The 20,401-nt window shown below is 46.5% G+C and overlaps 1 protein-coding gene across 1 annotated transcript in view; it reads left to right on the forward strand.

Moving 5' to 3' along the window:
• Positions 1–19,881, forward strand: part of WNT7A (Wnt family member 7A) — a 34,352-nt gene extending 14,471 nt beyond the window's left edge. The window contains exon 4 of the mRNA XM_064723884.1: positions 16,902–19,881. Coding sequence (XP_064579954.1) covers positions 16,902–17,381 — 480 coding nt within the window. The 3' untranslated portion in view covers positions 17,382–19,881. The remainder of the gene's footprint in view (positions 1–16,901) is intronic.
• The last annotated feature ends 520 nt before the right edge of the window (positions 19,882–20,401 follow it).

Consider the following 20,401-nt stretch of genomic DNA (forward strand, 5'->3'; position numbering starts at 1 on the left):
CTTGTCTTGTTTCACTTGCCCATGGCTAGGTTTTGATGATATTTATGCACTTGGGAGACAGACTGGCACCTACCAGGCTTCCAAAAATAAATCAATTCTTATTGATTTCTTACCAGCACCTGTAGGCATTGCTATGCTGTTCAAAAGCCTCTCTCCTTCTTTGGCTTGCAATGTGAAACTGTACTGTGCCCACTCACCTGGTGCTCACCTGTGACAGACTCCTTCTTCAAGGTGACACCTGCTGCAGGTGGTTCAGGATGCACTCTAGAAATCACAGATCCATCAATATTGAGTTGTCTTCTTGAGAACCACTGACAAAATCATCCATTCCATCTTGGTGGGTAAGAATGTTCTGCTGGGCTTGCTGCGAGCACTGGGCACAGAAGGGACTGCAGGGTGGGAACCCACAGAGAGCCACCAGGAAAAGCCTGATCCAGGATTTGGGGAGACCTCAGGTCAAGGCTTTGCAGCCTCTCACAGTCCTGTTTTACCTAGGCAATGTCTCAGTGCTCCCTGGGTGCCAGCAGCAGCCTCTGAACATCCTGAGCACAGCTCTGTCAGAGCAGGGGTACAGCTATCCAGGGAACGGGCACAGCTCCAGGGCTGCCAGAGCTCCAGGAGCCTTGGGACAAGGCTCTCAGGGATGCCCAGGGTGGGATTGTTGGGTGTCTCTGCAGGGTCAGGATTGGCTGGGTGATCCCTGAGGGTCCCTTCCAGCTCAGGATACTCTGCAATTCCTCAATCTGTCAGCTCTTGCTGGAAATGAGACAAGCGAGGGTGTCAGATGTGGAGGATTTCAGAGGTCAGAGGTGGAGAACATCCCTGTTCCTCTGCTGAACAGCTCTGGTCGTGCCGTGCTGGAAACCCCCGGGGCACGCCCAGGATGCAGCAGGAGCAGCCCTGGGAGCAGAGGGGCACAGGAGCCATTCCCAGCTGCTCCCACCACAAATGCAGCCAGGCCAGCTTTCCCCACGCTGAGGGACAGGCTCTGACTCTGCCTGTCTGTCTGGGGGACAACCCAGCAGGACTCACTGGTACAGCACAAGTTCCTCGGGCTGCTGGAAGGGCAGGGGCAGAGTTCTGAGCTGGGGTCACCAACACCCCCCCAGACTGGCCCTGAGCAGCCCCAGAGCCTCACCTCATTTGTCAAACCTGCTGGAGAGCAGCGATTCCTGACCTTCAGAAGCAGAGTTTAGGGTGTCTTTCCTCTTTGAATTAGTGTTTCCTGAAGTGCTGATTCACTGCAGGAAGGAGCAAGCAGTACAGTGAGAACAGGAGGAGAATTCATAACAGTTGGGTCAGAAAAGGGAGATAAAGCTTCAATTAATTTAAAGGCATAATCCTTATTTGCCCTGCAAACTTCCATGTGAGGGGGTATAATTGCAAGACTGAATTGTCTGTTAGCAAATTTGTCTTCTCAAATATGAAGTTGATTAAATTACTGTAAGTAACACAATAATGTATATCTGAAAGATATTTATACTCCAGGAAACAGAAATGTTATTCTCCAAGTTATCCTGCTAAAAAATAACGAAGTAGATACTGAAAGGCTCAACACATTGTGGCTGTGAGCATTTCATTCTGACAGCATGGCAAGGTACATGACCAGACTGCTCTCTCCTCTCTTTTTCCCTGTGACATTGAAATTCCACAAATGGCATCTTGCATCAGCGTTACATCATATTAAGTATAATGCAATATTATGAGTCATTGTTATAAATCATGGGCACAGGCTGCATTTAGAAGGCTTTTGCCTTCAAGAGCACATCAAGGTGGATTTTTATTCAGCATTTCTCTTTGGAGGCATGTGTAGGTGCACAACTTTGCAATGTCTCTCCATGCTCTGCATCAGGAGTGTTTCAGATTTCCCCTTCAGCTCCGAGGCTCGTGGGGATGTGGAGGATGTGCCTGACAGAGCTGCTGCGGAGAGCAAGCAAAGCTGGGAGCACCCAGGAGGTGTTCCCGGCATGGGTCATGCAGGGATCACAACAGACTGGCGTGTGTAATGTTTTATCCTGTAGAAAACTGCAGCAAGGCTTAAGTGACACAGTGGCATTAGGAAAGCAGGAGCTCAGGGCTTCTCCCAAGTGTCCTGGGAAGCCACACTTGTGGGACTCTTTACTTGCTGCTCCTCTGACCTCAGGAGGACATTGCTGCCATGAGGCTTCCTGAACATGTTCCTCTTCTTGTGGGGTGTGCAATCAGCACTGCAATTAACTCTCTCTGGAGGGGACAGCTATTTCTACCTCTCTCGAAATACCTTTTTGTTTAACTACCCTTTCACCTGACTACCAGCAGCAGCACAGAGCACAGCCTCCAGCAGATGAACAATTTAAAAACTGTGAGCATCATGTTAGGAAAGAGACAGGGCTGATAAAAGAGGCTGCCAAACAACATCATATTTCTATTTTTCTGAATATAGGCCTGAAATTCTGGAGATTTAATAGTTCTGACTGAGCTAAATCTTAAAGCACACGAAAAGATGCAGTGAAAGGGGAGTGCAGCTTGTGGGCTTGCAGCCCCACTGGAGTGGCCTGCTTGGGGAAGAGCAGTCTTGCAGAGGAACCCCAGCATTCCAGCAGCTCCTGGCAGGAGCTCTGCTCCCAAGAGATGGCCAGGGATGCTGCTCTGCTTGGCAGGCACAGCTGGGGGCCACAGAGGAGGCAGGAGATTCCTTCCACAGGGATGTGGCTGCTGTAAGGCAGCCCTGCAGTGCCTGCACAGCCCAGCTGGCTGAGACAACCACACCTGCCCTGCTGCCCTTCCACCTGCAGGAACTGCTCTCATGGACCCACTAGAATAAAGCTCCAGTGCCTGGAGCTGCTCACAGCTGCTGAAGACTCCAGAGAGTCTCAGAGAGCCCAGCAGGACTGGGAGAGGCTGCCCTGATCCTCCTGGCACCAGCAAGCAAGGGATATTGGAGTACCAGCAGCACAGCCACATTCCCTGGAGTTCAGGATTTAGCAGTGTCTTTTCAATTGCACTTCACATTTTTCAATTTATTTCTCTTTGTTGTAGGATTTTTTGGTTTGGTGTGGTTTTTATGGCATGGGCACAGAAATGTTCCTCATTTTCCTTTTCAGAAACTCCCATTCTTGATGTTAGGGATGCTCCTCCAACACCCAGCTGAATGGTGCCCCTTGTTGATAGTGGCAGTGACGGTTCTGCCAGACTCACTGTCACTGTCAGGGCTGTGCCAGGACAGCTTGGCAGACCCTGACCTGCAGCCTGGCCTGGGCACCCCTGTGCTGGAGAGAGCCATGCCCAAAGCATCCTGCAAGGAATGCTCAGCCAGGACAGCACACGGCACTGCCACTCAGAGCAGGAGCATTAACAGAGAAATATTGGCTCTACAAGGCCAGGAAACCTGGTGCTGGGTGCACCAGATGTGCCTAGAGGGGCTCCTAGGAGCTCTCCTGGTACGATATCTGGCCCAGATTAAAACCAGGCACACAGAGAATGTTGAGGAGAAGATTCACACACAGGGCTTGTGCCTCACTGTGGCCAGACAATGTGTAAAATATCTTCTGGCTAACCTCTGATGAGGCTGTGGGGGCAAAGAGGAGTGTGCACCCAAGGACCCAGGCCCAGTTCCATCCATCCAAAGTACACCCAGTGCTCAGGCCCTGCCTTCCCTCCAAGGGCCTGGCACCCAGCTGTACTTCAGTGCAGTTAGAAAAGGAGCCTTAAATGCCACAGAGTCTGTCCTGGCAGCTTCGTTGGCTGGGGCAGCAGGATTCCCAGAAAGGCCAAGCTCTGAGTTTGGAATGAATCCAGTTCACTGAATGGGAAAGCTCCCATTGAGGCTGGTGGGAGCACAGGGTGCAGCTGAGTGCTTCCAAAATCCCATCCAGCTCCATCCCAAGGCTCTGCTGGGCAGCCTCCTAGGTGTGAAAAGAAATACACGTCCCTTGCAGCCTTAGAGCATTTTGTTTGTGTTTGAAAGGATCAAAGCAGTATTTATGGCTTTCCTACTTTTTAGATAATAGTCTTAACGCAGGTCCGAGCTTGACAGACAAGCTCTGCATCTTCTCAACAGCCCAGAGTAAGATAAAGGAAGCATTAATGTTGGTCTAAATTATGAGAGGGAATTGGACTGCACAAGAACTGTAATCCACAAAAATGAATTTTCATTCCACTTGTCCTCCACTTTCAGCTAATCAGAAATGGTGATACATGGTCCTACTTGTATTTTGGCTTTCAGCTCCCTCCTATATCTCATGTGGTTGAAAACTGAATTCCTGATTTACACTGGAGATTATGGAATGATAAATGCTATCGCTTGCCTGGAGTCGCAGTTTTAGAGGATTCTGGCATTATGAGCAAAACATGCATTTCATGTGTGTGATTGCTGGAGCTGCCAGTCTGTCATGCTGCTGACAGAGAGCTGGGACTGAGGGCCAGCCTCTCTCCATAAATAACAGATCTCAAATTCCAAATTTAATAGGGGGCACCTTTTAACAATGGCAATAATCAGATGCTTGCTTTGGTGATTAATTTGCTCAGCAAAGCCACTGGTTAGGTCACAGGTTTCTGGACAATTTCTGATTTAATCTGGCCTTTCTCTTTGGACAGTTAGCAACACTTCCCATAGGACCACACCTGTTATTCAGTGCTCAGAGGGGAATATCACCTAGACAAAAATAGGTGCTGTGTAGATTATTCACTTCTCCCAGGGTTTTCAGCACCTTTGGAGCCTTGACAGAGTCCTTGGTGTCTCTCCTGTTGCAGAACAACATTAATGATTTGAAGCATATGCAGCTTTCACACAGCACAATCTTGCCACAGCAGATACCTGCTGTGTTTGGGGGTTGTAAAACTTATCCTGGTCATGGGAAAAAAAAACAGACCTGAGAGGCTGGAACAGGATGGGCTTCAAGGTCCCTTCCAGCCATTCTGTAACTCTATGAAGAGTTGCAAGAAAAAAATCAGCACCTGTTAACCTTAACTGTGACCTATGAGCTTGGCTGTCCTGTCTTGTCATGTTTTTATTAACCTGTGCTCTTTGATGTTGTGTTGAGATCAGAATCTAAGATTTTTGAGCTTCATACCTGAATTTTGGCCCAAGTTTTTGAAAAAAAATTCAGAAGCAGCAGTTGAGAACTGTTCTGTTTCTTCCAGTTGGCATTTGTCACACTGGAAATTCAGCTTTCCAAGCTCAAGACTGATTTCCTTGCCTGATACTGGGATCTTCCATATCCACACTTTAGCAAAACTCAAAGAACATTGGTGTTGGGCAAGTCAGCAGGAAACCAATGGTTAGGCCAGTTCACTGAGACCACTTTTAATGCAGAATCAGGCTGTGTTTATACATGAAGTGTTCTTCTGGTGGAGATCTCCCAGTGTGCAGCCTCATTCACTAAATCTCTGACAAATCCAATGCAGGACTCGGATGTGGGGCAGGATCTGTGCCCCATGCTGTGTGAAACTGGAATCCTCTGCAGTTACAGCCCAGACCTCTTGAGCCTGAGCTGAAAGTATCTCCAGGAATATTTCCAAGAGCCTCAGTGATGAGTCAGGAGCATGAACTCAGTTACCTGAGCTGAGCCTGTAACTCAGCAGAGGTTTTGGTAAAACTGAAAGTTAAACCAGGGTTTGGTTCAAACCTTGTCATTAACACGTGATGGCAAAAAACTCTGAGCTCATGAAGCCCTGAATGCTCACCAAGAGAAATAATTGCCAGCATGTGCTGTACAAATGGAACAGACTTTTGCTTTAATGGAAAGAGTTTCCAGGTATTTTGAAGTAAACAATTAAAAAATCAATGAATGAAGAACAGCCTTTTAGTCCAAGGATACAGACAAGGCCTGTTGGTACTGGCAGGATGCAGAACTGAGCTATGGAAGGGCAGAAAGGTTTCAGGGAACTGCAGGGAGGATGCTTGGCTCTCATGCCCAGTCAGTGCCAGAATGCACCAGGATTAGTTTGAATTAGTGCTGGTTATTGAAACCAGCCCAAGCCTTCTGGTGCTTGAAAGGGAGCTGCACCTGAAGGGTGTCCCTGGGCCCAGCAGCAGGAATGCCATGGCATGGCCTGGACCCCAGATGTGAGGCTGCTCCATCCTGGAGCTCCAGCCAGGCTCTCCTGGGAGCAGGCTGCTGGGCACCAGCCTTGCCTGCAGCATTCCAGATCCTGTCCTAGAAATGAGCCCACCCACAGCGAGGGGACAGAGCTGCTCCCCCAGGAGATGTTCCTGAGCCCCAGAACACACTCTTGTGTTTGGCTGGATAAACCCTGCAGGCATAGAACGATTCACCATCCAGAGGGCACAATAGCCTGTAAATAAAGAAGTGCAACAAGGAGTCAAGAGAATGTGTCCAAAAAACACGGGTTAAGACTTCACAGAAGTTTCTTTCAATATATCTACACTTTGTCATATTTAGCTGAATTTACTTTGAAATTTCCAGTGGGAAATGAGAAGGCAGAAGGAAGCCAGACACCAAGTGAGTGCTTAGGCTTTGCTTTTTTGCTTTCCCAGGGAATCGACCTGAGAAGTATGCCTTGCTGTACTTAGTGCAAATTTAGATTGAAAGGTGTAGTCAAAGTCCTAAAATATTTTCTAGAAAACTGTAGATTTGAATAACTATGCTAAGGAATACCTTAGCATTGAGATATTTGTTTCATTTGATGCAACAGACTTCTGCTTTATATTAAGCTACCTTAATGAGGGATTTATAAAATTGAGACCAGATTAATACACTGAAGGTGCACTATGGACATGCATGGTTTCTTCAGCTGGTGCTTCATGTACTGGTGGGACTGGTGTTCAGCTCTGTTCCAGGCATCTTGTGGCCTTCTGAACTGGAGAGCTGGAGCAACTGGTTAACCCTTTGTTAAAAACATCCATCTCAAGGTGAAGACTCACTTGTGCATGGCTTGTAAAGAGGAACCATCAATGGCATTGCAGACTGCTGCTGCTGCTGCTGAGCTCGTGTGTGAATGGTGAGCAGGTAGATCAGTCCAGGAGAAGCAGCAGCACTGGGTGAGCTGGCTCAGGGAACCCATCCAACCACCCAGCACACCCCAAGTGAATTCTGTTAGCATCTGATTCCTTTGTAAGACAAAAGCTTCAACTGTTGCTCAAAATGGTGCAATCACAGAATCACAGGGTGGTTGGGGTTGGAAAGGACCTTAAACCCACCCAGTCCCAGCCTGGCTTTGGACACTGCCAGGGATGCAGGGGCAGCCACAGCTTCCCTGGGCACCCTGTGCTCAGGTTGCACTCAGCATTACACAGACATTTAGGAAATTCCACTTTCTTCTGCATAGGAGCAAATTTTCATGGAGAACAGGCCAGAAGATCCCTGTTAAAATACTTGGCTGGGTCTGGGCGTGCTGCTCTTGGCAGCTGTGGGGCTGCAGAGAGAGGCTCTGCTGGTAGGATCTTATCTCTGAGAAATGGGAGCTATCTGAAAACGTGAAAGTGTGAACCCATTGCCCCAGCTGCAGAAGGAGGGGGAAAGCACGTATGGATTAAACTTAATTAGAAAGTCATCTTTGTAATATTACAATTAGCACCAAAATTACGACTTGATGACAACACGAGTATTTTGAATTGCAAACACAAAATGTGTGGAACTCTGTGCACAATATACACTCTGTCATTGTGATCCAACTCCTGCTTTCCAATAACTAACATCATTGCATGGAGATTATTTGGAGGAATAATGAGACATTTCTTTTAAACTAACAGGAATGGCTCTCACTTCCCTGAGCAGCTGTGGCTGATGTGCCAATCTGTGAGATCCCAGCCAGGGTACAACCACCCCTGGCACTGGGATTGGAGCCTGTGCCACAGCCCAGGCTATCCCTGTTATCTCCAGGTGTTATCCCTGGGGAGCAGTGGGGCTGGGGGAAGGAGGGGAATGGGAGTGGGGGTGAGGTAGCTCAGGTGCTCTTCCCAGATCAGCAAATGGCAGGCAGGCAGAGCAGGCCATGGGTGCCTCTCCGGTGCCATTTACTGAGCTGTGAACAGTGTTAGGGCTGAAGTTTAAATATGTCTCTCTGTATCAAATACAAGCATGGCTCATGTTTTTTTCTAGACTGAAGGAGTTAATGGAGAAGTTGAGGTAAGAAACTTGGTGTTTTTATAAAGGCAGTACTGCAGAATTGATGGGGAATTACTTTGAAATTACCTAAAAAGGCCAATAGAAAGGAAAAACATCCCTTTCAACTAAAACTACTGTCTTGGAGAACTAAAATTTATAGACATTTTTCAGCATGATGAATAATGTCCTCTGTAGCATCATCTCTAGGGTTAACTCTCACAGTTTGGTATGCAACCAAATGAACCTGTAATTAACTGTGTGTGGCTATTGGTTGGGAATGTTTGGAAGCAACATGAAGTGATAATATTGTGCAGCTCATGCTCCTGCCAGTACCTGGCTTTGTTAGTTTAGCACAAGAGGTGTTTCCTGATTACTTGTCTGGAACCAGCCAGGCTGCTCTCTTGGTTTCCATCACTCTTTGCAAACTTTCCTCTCGACAGCTTCAGCATTTGTCAAAATGCTCTACCTGGTGGCTCCCAGCTCTTTATACAGAATCCTTTACTGGCAGCACCATCGCTGGAGAGCTTCCCCTCCACTGGGGAGGGTCCCACAGAGGGTGACTTTCAGGAGATGAGTCAGGCCTGGGTCATTCCTCTCCCTGTGAATCCGCTGTGATGAGGACAAATTCCACTTGTGTCATTTTTTGTTTTCCCTGCATGGTTTTTATGTGCAGAATGACTCAGGCTCCATGACAAAACCCAAAGCAAGGGGCAGAAGTGACGTCCTTGTCTGAATAACCCCAAGAGTTTAACTCACTGTGTACCCAAACTGAGGAACATAATTCAATTCAGTTCCTCTTACTGGGGCTGTTTCCCCTTTCTTCAGAAATATCATGCTAAAACATAAACTACAAGCACAATTACCTTCTTACTGCCATCTTAGTTGAGAAGCCCAGAGAATGAGTGAGGATCACTTTCCCAAGATCAAACCCTAGAGCAGAAACTCAGGTTGGGTTTCACTGCCTCCACTGCTCTGATCCATCCATTGGCTGCAGGGATGAGCTTGTGGGTAAAGCAGGGATTAAGGAAAGTGATGTTTTTAACAATGGACATCCATGACATTTTTAATACATAGCAAAATACCACACAGATCACTATTTTAGAGAATCCTGATTGGAAGTATCAGTGTTTTAGGGTGATTTTTATTTGGTGACCAGAATGTAAGGGGGGAAGATATGACCTAAGAAGAAATGTTATGTGAGTAGCATGTCAAAAGGCAGAAAAATTGTTGCCTCATTTTCTTTCTAAACTTAGTGTCTTAGTGTCAGTGAGCACCATGCTGTTTCTTCATTTCCAAAACTCCTCAATCATCATCTTTTATTCACTTCTGGCATGAACCTTCTCTCCAGTATCTTTTTGGAAAGGAAGATATGTACTGTGGAAAACTTATGTAGTGATGGGAAGGAAAGCTAGATAACAGAACCAACAACTCTATCTGTAATTCTGTGCTACCACCCCCATCCCCAGCCTATTTCAGCTTCATCCTACAAAGTGCTCAGGTGGGCCAGACAACGAGACTGTTCAGTATTTCACAAGCTGAAATCCATCATGTCCACAGTGTCAGTTTTGCTTGGACAGCAGCAAGTAATGATCCCAGATAAATTTTCCCTTAATCTCACAATCCCATTTCAGTAAGGGGCTAGGAAATCCCATTTTCATTTAATTATAGAATATAAAATCAGATGTTGAATCTCTTTAAGACAATTCAGCTATATTATAATAATAATAAGAGAAAGCACATTAAAAGAAATCAGATTTTTTTCGGAACTATTTTTTCCAAGTTCCTTTTTATGACAGATCTTCAAACTTCCTACACGATGACACTTACTTGGCACTGCATTGATCCAGTCTAATCTAGGTGATAACGTGTCTCACAAGAGTTACTTTTCAAAAACAAGTAGTTTATCAAACCCATTGAGAGTTATGTTTTCAAATTATTTCCATTTTTTTTTCCTGTTAAAATATTTGCCTTTCTTTTAAATAGAAAACCCCTCAGAACCAAAAGGCAAATGGTGCTTCAGGCAGCTGTACCCAGGATCCAGAACAGCAGTGACCCCTCAATAAACTGAGGGGTCTCACCTTTCAGATAGAGAGCCTTTGTCATCAGAAGCTGAGAAACACAAAGTTGCCACACCAGGATCCCTCATTTCCCAGCTACATCCAACAGATACTGGGAAAATGCTGCTGTCTGACTCTGTCTTGATGTAAAACCTACCTAAGCATTAATTTGGGAATTTGCAGCTGAAATTTGTAGTTTTCTAACAGCATTTCCTGTGAAAGGGTGGGTGAGGAGGTTTTGCACTGAATGCACCACTGAAAACACAGAAAATGGAGAGGAGAGGAGAGGAGAGGAGAGGAGAGGAGAGGAGAGGAGAGGGAGCACCTGGGGACAGCTGAGGCAGGAGGGCGTGGCCCCAGGGGCACAGTTACTTTTGTGGAACCAAGAGGGCTTGGGTGGAAGTGCATCCCCAGAGCAGATAAGGTGCTCTCCTAGAAGGACCCCTCAGTGCCAAAAGCTGAGGAAGAATTGAATTCTCAGGAGGAATTATTCCATTGAAGGCATTGTTAAACACCAGCAGGGGCTGCCTAGGGAGGGTTGGAGTCCCCATCCCTGGAGGTGCCCAAGGACACTCTGGATGTGGCACTCAGGCTCTGGCTGGGGACAAGATGAGGGTCAGACACAGCTGGGGCTGGATGATGTGAGAGGGCTTTCCCCCTGAATGTTTCTGTGGCCCTGAGGCATTGTGACACCTTGTTTTATTGCACAGAGCAATCCTACAGCTTGAGAAAAGGCAACAAGGGCCAGGCCTTATGTTTGAGAAGAGCATTAATTAGGTGGTGTGAGAATCCATCTCATTAAATCTCACCTTTTGAAACCAGTTATGTTGTTTGTGTCCCAAGTTCAGCTATTCTTCAAAAATAACAACTATAAAAGCATTCAGTGAAATTTACTTTCTGCACCCAGAAGTGGTGATAAATTGATTTAGTCTACAGCAAGTCATGGAGGTTATCAGAAGTATAAGAAAAATATGCAGGAGAAAATATTTTTTGCTGCATTCCTCTCAGCTTTTACTGGTCCTGCTCTTGTTCATTTGCTATTCTGCTCAGTGTTAGGCAGAGCCTGGAGGGCTCCAGCTCTGTGATTTAAACAACACAACCTGCCCAGGGAGAGAGGATCACATCTCATTCTGTTTGCACGTGCTGGCAGCATTGTGTGAGCACTGGGACCATGCAGAAATTCTCACTAATACTTGTTCTTTGCTTCTTTGACACACTGGGGAGACAGAAGCTGCATTTCAAAGATAATTCCACCTTATGATCATTTTTTTATAAAGATGAAGTAAAGGGCAACTAATATTTCAGGCAGAAAGTATAAAATAAATATGAAATCCTGTAAAGGGCACACAAGAAATGAAAGGAATCTCCTGCTTTGGGTGGCATAGAGAAAGGTCAGAAATAGGACAAAAAAAGATTGAACTTATGAGAGTATAAAATTTCTGAGGCCTTCATTTTTCAGGGTGTCATGACTTCAAACCTGGAAAAAGTTTTTCTGCTCTTTAAAAGAGGATATCCCTTAGTGAAGGTGGCTGGTGGTGAAATCCCAGCCAGCTGTGGTGTTTGCAGCATTTATCAGAATGCTCCTGGCTCATGCATAACCAGCGCTCTGACCAGCAGGTTCCCCAATTTTCCTGAGACACCAATTCCAAGGAAAGTGCAAAGGTGGTTTGATTGATGTGCTGTGGTGATTCCCTGCTCATTTGTTATGTAAAACACAAAAATTCTTGTCATGAGAAGAAGGGTTCAGCCTGCCTGGGGTAGCAGGATTTCTGGTAGAGTCACAGCTCGTGGTGTTCCGGAGCAAAGTTATTTGATACTGACTTCAGATATTCTTTTGCACGGATTTACTTATCAAAAACATGAGAAAAAAAAAACATCTTTTGGCTGTGCTTAATAAGATCTTCATGAGATGAGGTATCAAAGGCTGTCTGGAATGAGTCACTCTGTGGGACACAGTCCTTCCCAAGCTCACCCCAGTCAGTTTGCAGAGGAGTCAGTGTAAAATGTGCTCCTACAGAAGAGATCTGACAGCAGCCCAGTTCTTGTAACCAGTGCCCATCCACTGATGGGAATAGTTTCCATCTTTCCTGTTTAACTATGCCTTTGCTAATTTTAAACTTGCATTTGAGTGGCTTTTATGCAGTTTCTAAATTTATTTAAGATTCCATAGGATTTGTCTCTGACAGCAGGGTTTTTTTTTTGTTTTTTTTTTTTTTTTTTTTTTTTTTTGTGGTCTCTCTTGTTCTTTCCTTTTCTCAATCAAAAAGCGTTAGGTGTCACTTGTATTGCCCTCAGAGCTTTGGGGCTAGAACAGTCCTGCAAGTTACCTAAACAGTAGCATCCTTTTGAGATGAATCTCACACTTGGATAAACCAAGTGGCAGAGACATTTCCCAATAGCTTTAAGAGACATGGTCCTTTTGCTGTCTGTCCAGTCAGTGCTACACATCCACCCAGTGCCCTTGCCATTTCCTGGGCTCACGCTACACATGATTTGGTTCTCACCTTATTTTGGTGAAAGACTAAATAAGGCATGGCTTTATTTTATTAGCTTAAAACATCCTTTTTATTTAATGAATCTTTCCAATAGCAAAACAAATGTATCTCAACATTATTCCCAAAGTTTGAGGAGCTTTGTCTTATTTAAGGAGCTACAGTTGCCTCTGTAATAGTATCAATCAGCAATCCTCACCTTCCACCAGCTCAAAGGGGCAGCTCCCCATGGCCCTCTCCAAGCCCTGCCATGTTCTTCTCTGGAGCAAAAATCTCACTAATTTTCCAATACTTACACCTTCCTTGACCTTTAGTGAAGGTGCAGGCATTAGCAGGAGACAGTAATTGCCTGACCCAGGCAGGCTGATGTCAGGCAAAATTAGGCAAGACCATGGCCTTGGTGGGCAGGAGTCAGTGTCCCACTAATTGCTAATTAATTACCTGGGCTGCAGATGCAGCCTGGGGCTGGGGTTATTCTGGTGCCTGGCCCTGCAGTGATCCCATGGGAATCCTGCTGCAGGTGGGATGATCTCCAGATGTGAGATTTAGGTCCTTGAGCACAGCTTTGGCATCAAGGGCTGCAGAGCTGGGGCTGAGCTGGGGCTGGGCAGTCCTGACCCCACGAGTGGGGTCCTTGGGGAGCTCAGCTGCTTTGGTGCTGGGAGCCCAGGACTGGGGACAGACTGAAGCCACTGAGGGACTGGGGACAGACTGACACCACTGAGGGACTGGGGACAGGCTCTGGGCTGGGAGAAGCCCTGTGTGGGTGTGAGTGCTGTGTCTGAGCATGCCAGGCACAGAGCCAGCTCTCCATGGGCCCCCCAGCAGGGTGGGACAGCCCTGGCTGAGCCTGCAACAGCTGGAACAGCCCCACCAGGCTGCAGGGCCATGAAGCTGGAACAGCCCCATCAGGCTGAAGAACAACATGGAGCTGAAACAGACCCTGCAGCTCCTGGGCTGCTGCTGCCACCCTGCCATGGCCATCCCACACATTCCCTGCAAAGCTAAAGGGGGAGAGCAAGCAATAGCAGTGCCCAGAAGTGGTGCATCTGGAGATAACATCAGCAGGGAGAGCCAGCCCAGCTCTCCCCACACAAACTATTTCCCAGAGGCAAATGGCAAAGGGAGACAGAGGGAGAAACAAGTACTGACAGTTTTCTGTAGGAGCTCAAAGAAAAAGTGGACAAAGCTAAAAGAACTGCAGCTCCTTGTCTGCATTTCATCCAGTTCAGAGCACCCACTGGTGCATACAGATTTACTTCCCATGGCTGGTGCAGCTGGAGATGGTCATTTGGTAAGAAACATGGGATCTGAAATTTTGTGCTCGCCATGCTCTTACATTTTAGGAAAAGTCAGTCTGTAACACACCTAAAGTTTAAATCTGATATAAGAAGTATGAGCTGCTGCATAATTCCTTCAAAGAAACAAATCCTAAAATAAAAGGTGAAGAATGCTTTAACACAGACAGAGTTTTAAGGGAAGGGTGCTGCTTTTGGCTCACAGAAACCAAGGAAAAGACTGGTCTGTGTCCCTACCCAGAGAATCCCGTATTACAGGCACTAATTCATCAGAGGGTACTGGAATAATGTAATAGTATTAAAATGCCATCATCCACATATTTTAATGTAAAACAAATAGTCCAAGCACCTCTATCAGAGTACAACCATCAAATCACCCCTGCAGGTTTGCTTTTGCTGAGGCCAGGCAGTTCCAGTCCCATGCAGCCTCATTTCTGCAGGCTGTGGAGCCAGTTCAGCCCTGCTGGATTTGCAGGACATGGCCCTGAAAGCCCAGAGAGAAGGATGGGTTTGTGTGCAAGGACAGAAGCAACAAGAGGGGTGTGAGCCTCAGGTGGAGAGGGTGGGTTAGAGGAGGCAGGTCTGGAGGGGACACAGGTGAGGCAGATGTGCCAGGGAGATTCCAGCAGAGAGTTTGGAACCTCTGGCACCTCTGGCAAGAGCAGAGAGAAAGGGAGAGGGGGCCAGTAAACCTTAAAAAATTCAGAAACAATGAACGGGAGAGAGAACAATAAGGCAGAACTTTCTCACCCATCTGCTCCTTCCCATCCCCTTCCAGGTGTTTTTTGACCTCTAGGAAGGGCCCCTGGCACTGGAGCTCAGCTGGTGTTGCTCAAACTTCTGTTCAAAAGACTTTTTAGCCCTGAGTGCCTGTGGCCAGGCTGGGCTGAGAGCTGCAGAGGAGGGCCTGGCTGGGGCTGGGGCTGGGGCAGGAGCCCAGCCCAGGGCATGAGGCCGCCCTGAGGCGCCCCCATCCCTTCCCAAGGATTCCCATCCCTTCCCAAGGAGCTCCATCCCTTCCCAAGCCCCCATCCCTTCCCAAGGAGCCCCCATCCCTTCCCAAGGAGCCCCCATCCCTTCCCTAGGATCCCCATCCCTTCCCAAGGAGCCCCCATCCCTTCCCAAGCCCCCATCCCTTCCCAAGGAGCTCCATCCCTTCCCAAGGAGCCCCATCCCTTCCCAAGGAGCCCCATCCCTTCCCGAGCCCCCATCCCTTCCCAAGGAGCCCCATCCGTTCCCGAGGATCCCCATCCCTTCCCAAGGAGCCCCCATCTCTTCCTGAACCCCCATCCCTTCCCAAGGAGCCCCATCCCTCAGACCCTGCTGGCTCTAGATGGGATGGTAATGAAACAAACCAAAAGGCAATTTTAGGCTACTTTTTACTCCAGGGCACAGCCCTGCCCAGGTAGGTGGCACACCATGTGTTGTGTGTTCATGTTCCAAGCCAATTTGGCGCATCCTCGTGGCAGATTGGAAATACTCTGTTGCAAGTTTGAACATCTTACTGGGATGTCAGGCCTTCTACAAGAGCAGTGATTGAATCAGGGTTGAGAAATGTATCCCTGGCTAGTTTCAATTTCAAAAAAGAGAGCTTTTAAAAAGGTACAAATGAGGCTAAAGGAATTTATGTTATTTTTCCGGTTTCTGTGCTATAACTCCTTTTCCATCTCCTCATCTATCTTCCAAGTGTCCTGCCTTATGAATGAGTGAGCAATAAAAGAAGTATGCAGTGGCTGAGAGAGAAACTCAAGATAACAAGATAAAGCCAAAGCTTGAGCAGAAGTTAAGATGTAGATCAGAATATGGAATTTTCTCACATCTGAGTTTTAGGGCAGTCATTAGATTGTTTGCATGAAAAGCTGATTTAAAATCAGTAGCACAAAATGTGACCTAGCATGTGCTGAGTTCACTTGTGTCAAAGGCTTGGACCTGTGCTTTTGGGGGTTGTGATCCTGTCTTCAGACCATATGTGCTGACAATCTGCTCCTAGACTAAAACAAAAATAAAGCTATTTCATAGAACCAAAAAATTACAGAACCACGGAATGATTTGCATAGGAAGAGATCTTAAAGTTCATCTAATTCTGTCCCTCCTTCCACGGGCAGGGACCTTCCTCTGGGTCAGTGCTCTGTCCTTGCTCCCCCAGCTCACAGTGAGGATTTAGGCTCGAGGAGCTGGACCTGGCTCCTTCAGTGCAGGCTGCTGTTGTCTGCTGAAAATGGCCAGTGAGAGTGTCTGCTGTTTCCAAACACCCCAAGCTGAAGGGAGAGGCTGTAACAAAGGGTTAATTCCAATTTCCATATCACTGACCGGCTGCCCAGGTTTGGAGCTGCATGGATCAGCTGGGTTTTCTCAGGGAAAAAATGATGTGACCACTCCCTGAGCCCTGATAATCCCTCTGCCTGGGCTTTCCAGTGCTGGGCTCTGCCAGGCTAGGCAGAGTTTCATCATCAAAATTATTGTGGCCTCTTTCAAGTACAAGACAGTGGGAAATTAATTGCTGGAATTAGGTGTGTTTGCTTGCATTATCCCAACGTCACTGCTGCTTGGGGTCAGCTGCAGGGCCCAGGACTCAGAGCTGGAACTAAGCTGGACTCCAGTTTTATTTGGCAAAGACTGGGCTGGTAAACAGCAGGAGAAGATAGAGGGACAGAGTTTCAGGGGATGTGAAGGTGGAAGAGAAGATGAGGATTGATAACTTCCAAAGGAAAGTGTCGGGCACTGGGCAATCCTCTTGGAGAAAAGCTGTGCCTGAGGAGGGTCCCATTCCAGCTTTGGTCCCTTGGCTGTGGAGTTAGGCAGAGTTATCCTCCCTGCTGAACTCACAGGGTAGGCAGGGAATCAGCTCTGCAGGCAGAACTGGGTCACACTGATGAGCATTTGCTGCCTGGGACAGCAGCGTGCCCCGTGTGTGGTGGCAGCACACCCATCCCTGAGCGTCACCCAGCCAGTGTCCCTCTGACAGCCCTGCTATTAATGCATCCTTCTTTGTTCTTCTGACCACAGATCCTGGAGGAAAACATGAAGTTGGAGTGCAAGTGCCACGGGGTCTCGGGGTCCTGCACCACTAAAACCTGCTGGACAACGCTGCCCAAGTTCCGGGAGCTGGGCTACATCCTCAAGGACAAGTACAACGAGGCCGTGCAGGTGGAGCCCGTCAGGGCCAGCCGCAACAAGCGCCCCACCTTCCTCAAGATCAAGAAGCCGCTTTCGTACCGCAAGCCCATGGACACAGACCTGGTGTACATCGAGAAATCGCCCAACTACTGCGAGGAGGACCCGGTGACGGGCAGCGTGGGCACGCAGGGCCGCATGTGCAACAAGACGGCGCAGCAGTCCAACGGCTGCGACCTCATGTGCTGCGGCCGCGGCTACAACACCCACCAGTACTCCCGTGTGTGGCAGTGCAACTGCAAGTTCCACTGGTGCTGCTACGTGAAATGCAACACGTGCAGCGAGAGGACAGAGGTGTACACCTGTAAGTGAGCCTGCCCGGCCGCTCCTGGCCTGGATACATTTGCACATGCACTGATGGAACTGCGGGAAGAGCTGCTCTCCCCCCGGGATGCTCACCCACGGAGCCCTCTCTTCTCTCCTCACCTTTGGTTGCTTATGTGGATACACAGTTCAGACTCTTATAAAGTCAGCCAAGAAACAAAACCAAGCAAACCCCTCCCCGGGCTGCCAGAGACATGAAAGAGAGAGGAAAGGATCACCTCAGTGAGGAGGGAGCGCTGGCTGCCTTGCAGAGACACCGGCCAGGGAGGCATCTCTGGGGCTGGCAACAGCTCTTGTTTGGGAAAGAGGTGCTCAAACACCTCTGTGTACGAGGAGCAGGGAGGGGTAGGGGGGAAATCCCTACAGAAGGGCTTTGCACAGGATGGGATGGACAGAGCCTCGCCGTGAATTGCCCTGGCAGTGTGTGGATAACACAGATTTATCCACACTCGTGAAAAGCTTCTGCTGGTCTTGCCCATCTTTCCACGTCACAGCACTTGCTGCAGCAAGAGGAACTGTGGAAGGGTTCTGTAGACACTGCTTTATCTGCCTTTCTCGTGTGTGTGTGAGCTGCAGATTTTAGCACAGGGATTTGGGACACTTGGGCATAATAATAACAATATTTAACAATTTATTCAGATAAAACTAATATTAATTTATTTAATTAAAAGAAGAACTTTACCGACCTTTCTGGAACTATTCTGCAATTAAAGTAGATAGCTGGCTTTCTTTGTGGAATAATTTTGTAGGATCAGCAAGGAAACACTGGAGCTGTACATATTATTCTTGACTAGGATATTTCTATTAGTTGGACTTGCAGGATATGTTCTACAGTACTGGATGTTTAAGGACAAAAGCTGATGTCTTTATATATATGTACATACACAAACACACTGTATTTGGGGGTTTTTGTTTGTTTGTTTCCTCCTGTTTGCTGCTAGTTGTCTGGAACAAAAGTGGAGTGGTAGGGGTTACAGATCTTTACCAGTTTTGCCTTTTGTTTTTTTTTTTTTTCTTCAATTAAAGAAAGAAACATTAATAAAATCCTGTTTGGAATATGTCTAAAAATAAGAAAATCCAGACAAAATTCCATCTTTTGGAAAAATCAACCATAGGATAAGAGAGTATATTTTGTAAGAGACTATTTTTATATAAATATTTTATTTATACTACGTCTGCTTGTTCAACCTGTACTTTTTCTCAAAACAGGCATACAATTTGTAATTCTTAGGCTATTTAACAGAGAAAGGGTAATTAGTTTGTGAACACAACAGCAGCAAGCTGGATGCATTCAGCTGCAATTGGTGGATGTGTCAGAAAGCAGGATGAACTTTCTCTCCTGGCTCTTTTCCTGCAGCTCAGTTTGCAGAATATGCAAAACAAGAACAGGGTATGTAGCATCAATTTTGTCACATGGCTTGAATTCATGATTGGTATTAACTGGATGCTCATTTATCCCATTCAAGAAAAAAAAATCCGAATTAGCTTCCCACATGCGTCAGTCATTAAACTGTGGCGTTATGACTCGCAAATGTGCTGTGTGTGCTGTCAGTTAAACCTCTGCTTTGTGCTGCTGTCAAAGCTGATTCCCATCAGGGCAGGACTGTAGACTGGGACTGTAATAACTTGCATGACACACATCGTCTGATTCTCATAGATAGGATACAAAGCTTACTTTTTGTCCAGCTCCTTTTGGCATTTACATTATTCTTTCCCCCCCCTCTCCAAAGGCCAGAGCCCAAAAATACAGAAAAACATTTGGACGAGTTTAAAGAGGCAAATTTAAAGACTACTCACTTGTTTTTCAGAGCCCAACTAAGCTGTTTTGCATTCCCTTTGTGGTATTTCCTTTTTATCACTGCTGATTTCTTCAGACACTGGAGTAGTAAATATTTCTCTGCATTTAGAATTGTTCTGTTCCTATTCTTTAACTCATTTGTGGCTGATAAAAAAACATGTCTAATTCTAACGTTGTTTTTCACTGGGTAAGAAATGTGGCCCAGCATTACAGATGATATTGCACATTGTCTGGGACAGATCATGTTCTCTGCTCCTTCCAGGCTGCAGGATCTCCCCAGTTAATGAGGCATCATGATGGGAATGTGTCACTGACTCCCTGCACAGCAGCAAGTGCCACCAGGGCTGGGTGAGACACCTCTGTCCTGTGTGCTGGTCCTTCTCAGGCCAAACTCCCACCCAGCACTGTGAATACTTAAAATTTCTGAGAAGGGAAACAGAAGCATCACAAAAGATGCTGCAAAGTTTGACAACCTACCTGTTAGGACTTGGGTTTTAACTCATTCCTTGTATATATATTATTTAAGAACACAAGCCCATGCAGTACCTAATCCTAGCATTGTATATCAGGGGTTAATGCACAGTTTCTTTGCAGACCTGCCACTTAACACAAAATAGATTTTTTATTCAATTCAGGCACCAGAATGGGGTATCAAAATAAAGTTATTAATGTAATTTACTTTCAATCTTATGACTTGTCAATTTTCATTGAGTTACTGCTCTTAGTCCTCCGCAATTCCACACAACTAGATTTAAAATGTAGCCACATACCACAGGGATGTTCATTATAACTCTGTATTATGGTTAACAGATCTAACATTTAATATTGGAATCTTCCCCCCCAGTTTGTAGTGGGCTTTGATTTAGTGAATACCATATAGTTAAAATTGTGTTTTCCTCACTAATAAGAGTTACTTTACAAGTTATTACTTTTGCAGCATGTTTTTACCATAGAAAAGTAATGTGCAAAACTCCTGCTTCCTGTAAATTTCCATATGCAGTGACGTGCCACGTACAGCTAGCAGAATAATTATTGAAAGACAAATATCTTTAAACAGCTTTACTCACAATAATAAAAAACTGGGTGCACAAGGAATTCAATTTAGTACACATTTTCCCTCTATTTTACAATATTGCTGATGAGAAAATGGAGAGAAGAAAAGGAAAAAAAGCTGTCAATTTGTTTAATAACTGGAATAACAGAGCAGGGA

Source organism: Zonotrichia leucophrys, chromosome 12, assembly GCF_028769735.1.
Source record: "Zonotrichia leucophrys gambelii isolate GWCS_2022_RI chromosome 12, RI_Zleu_2.0, whole genome shotgun sequence".
NCBI classification, from domain to species: domain Eukaryota; kingdom Metazoa; phylum Chordata; class Aves; order Passeriformes; family Passerellidae; genus Zonotrichia; species Zonotrichia leucophrys.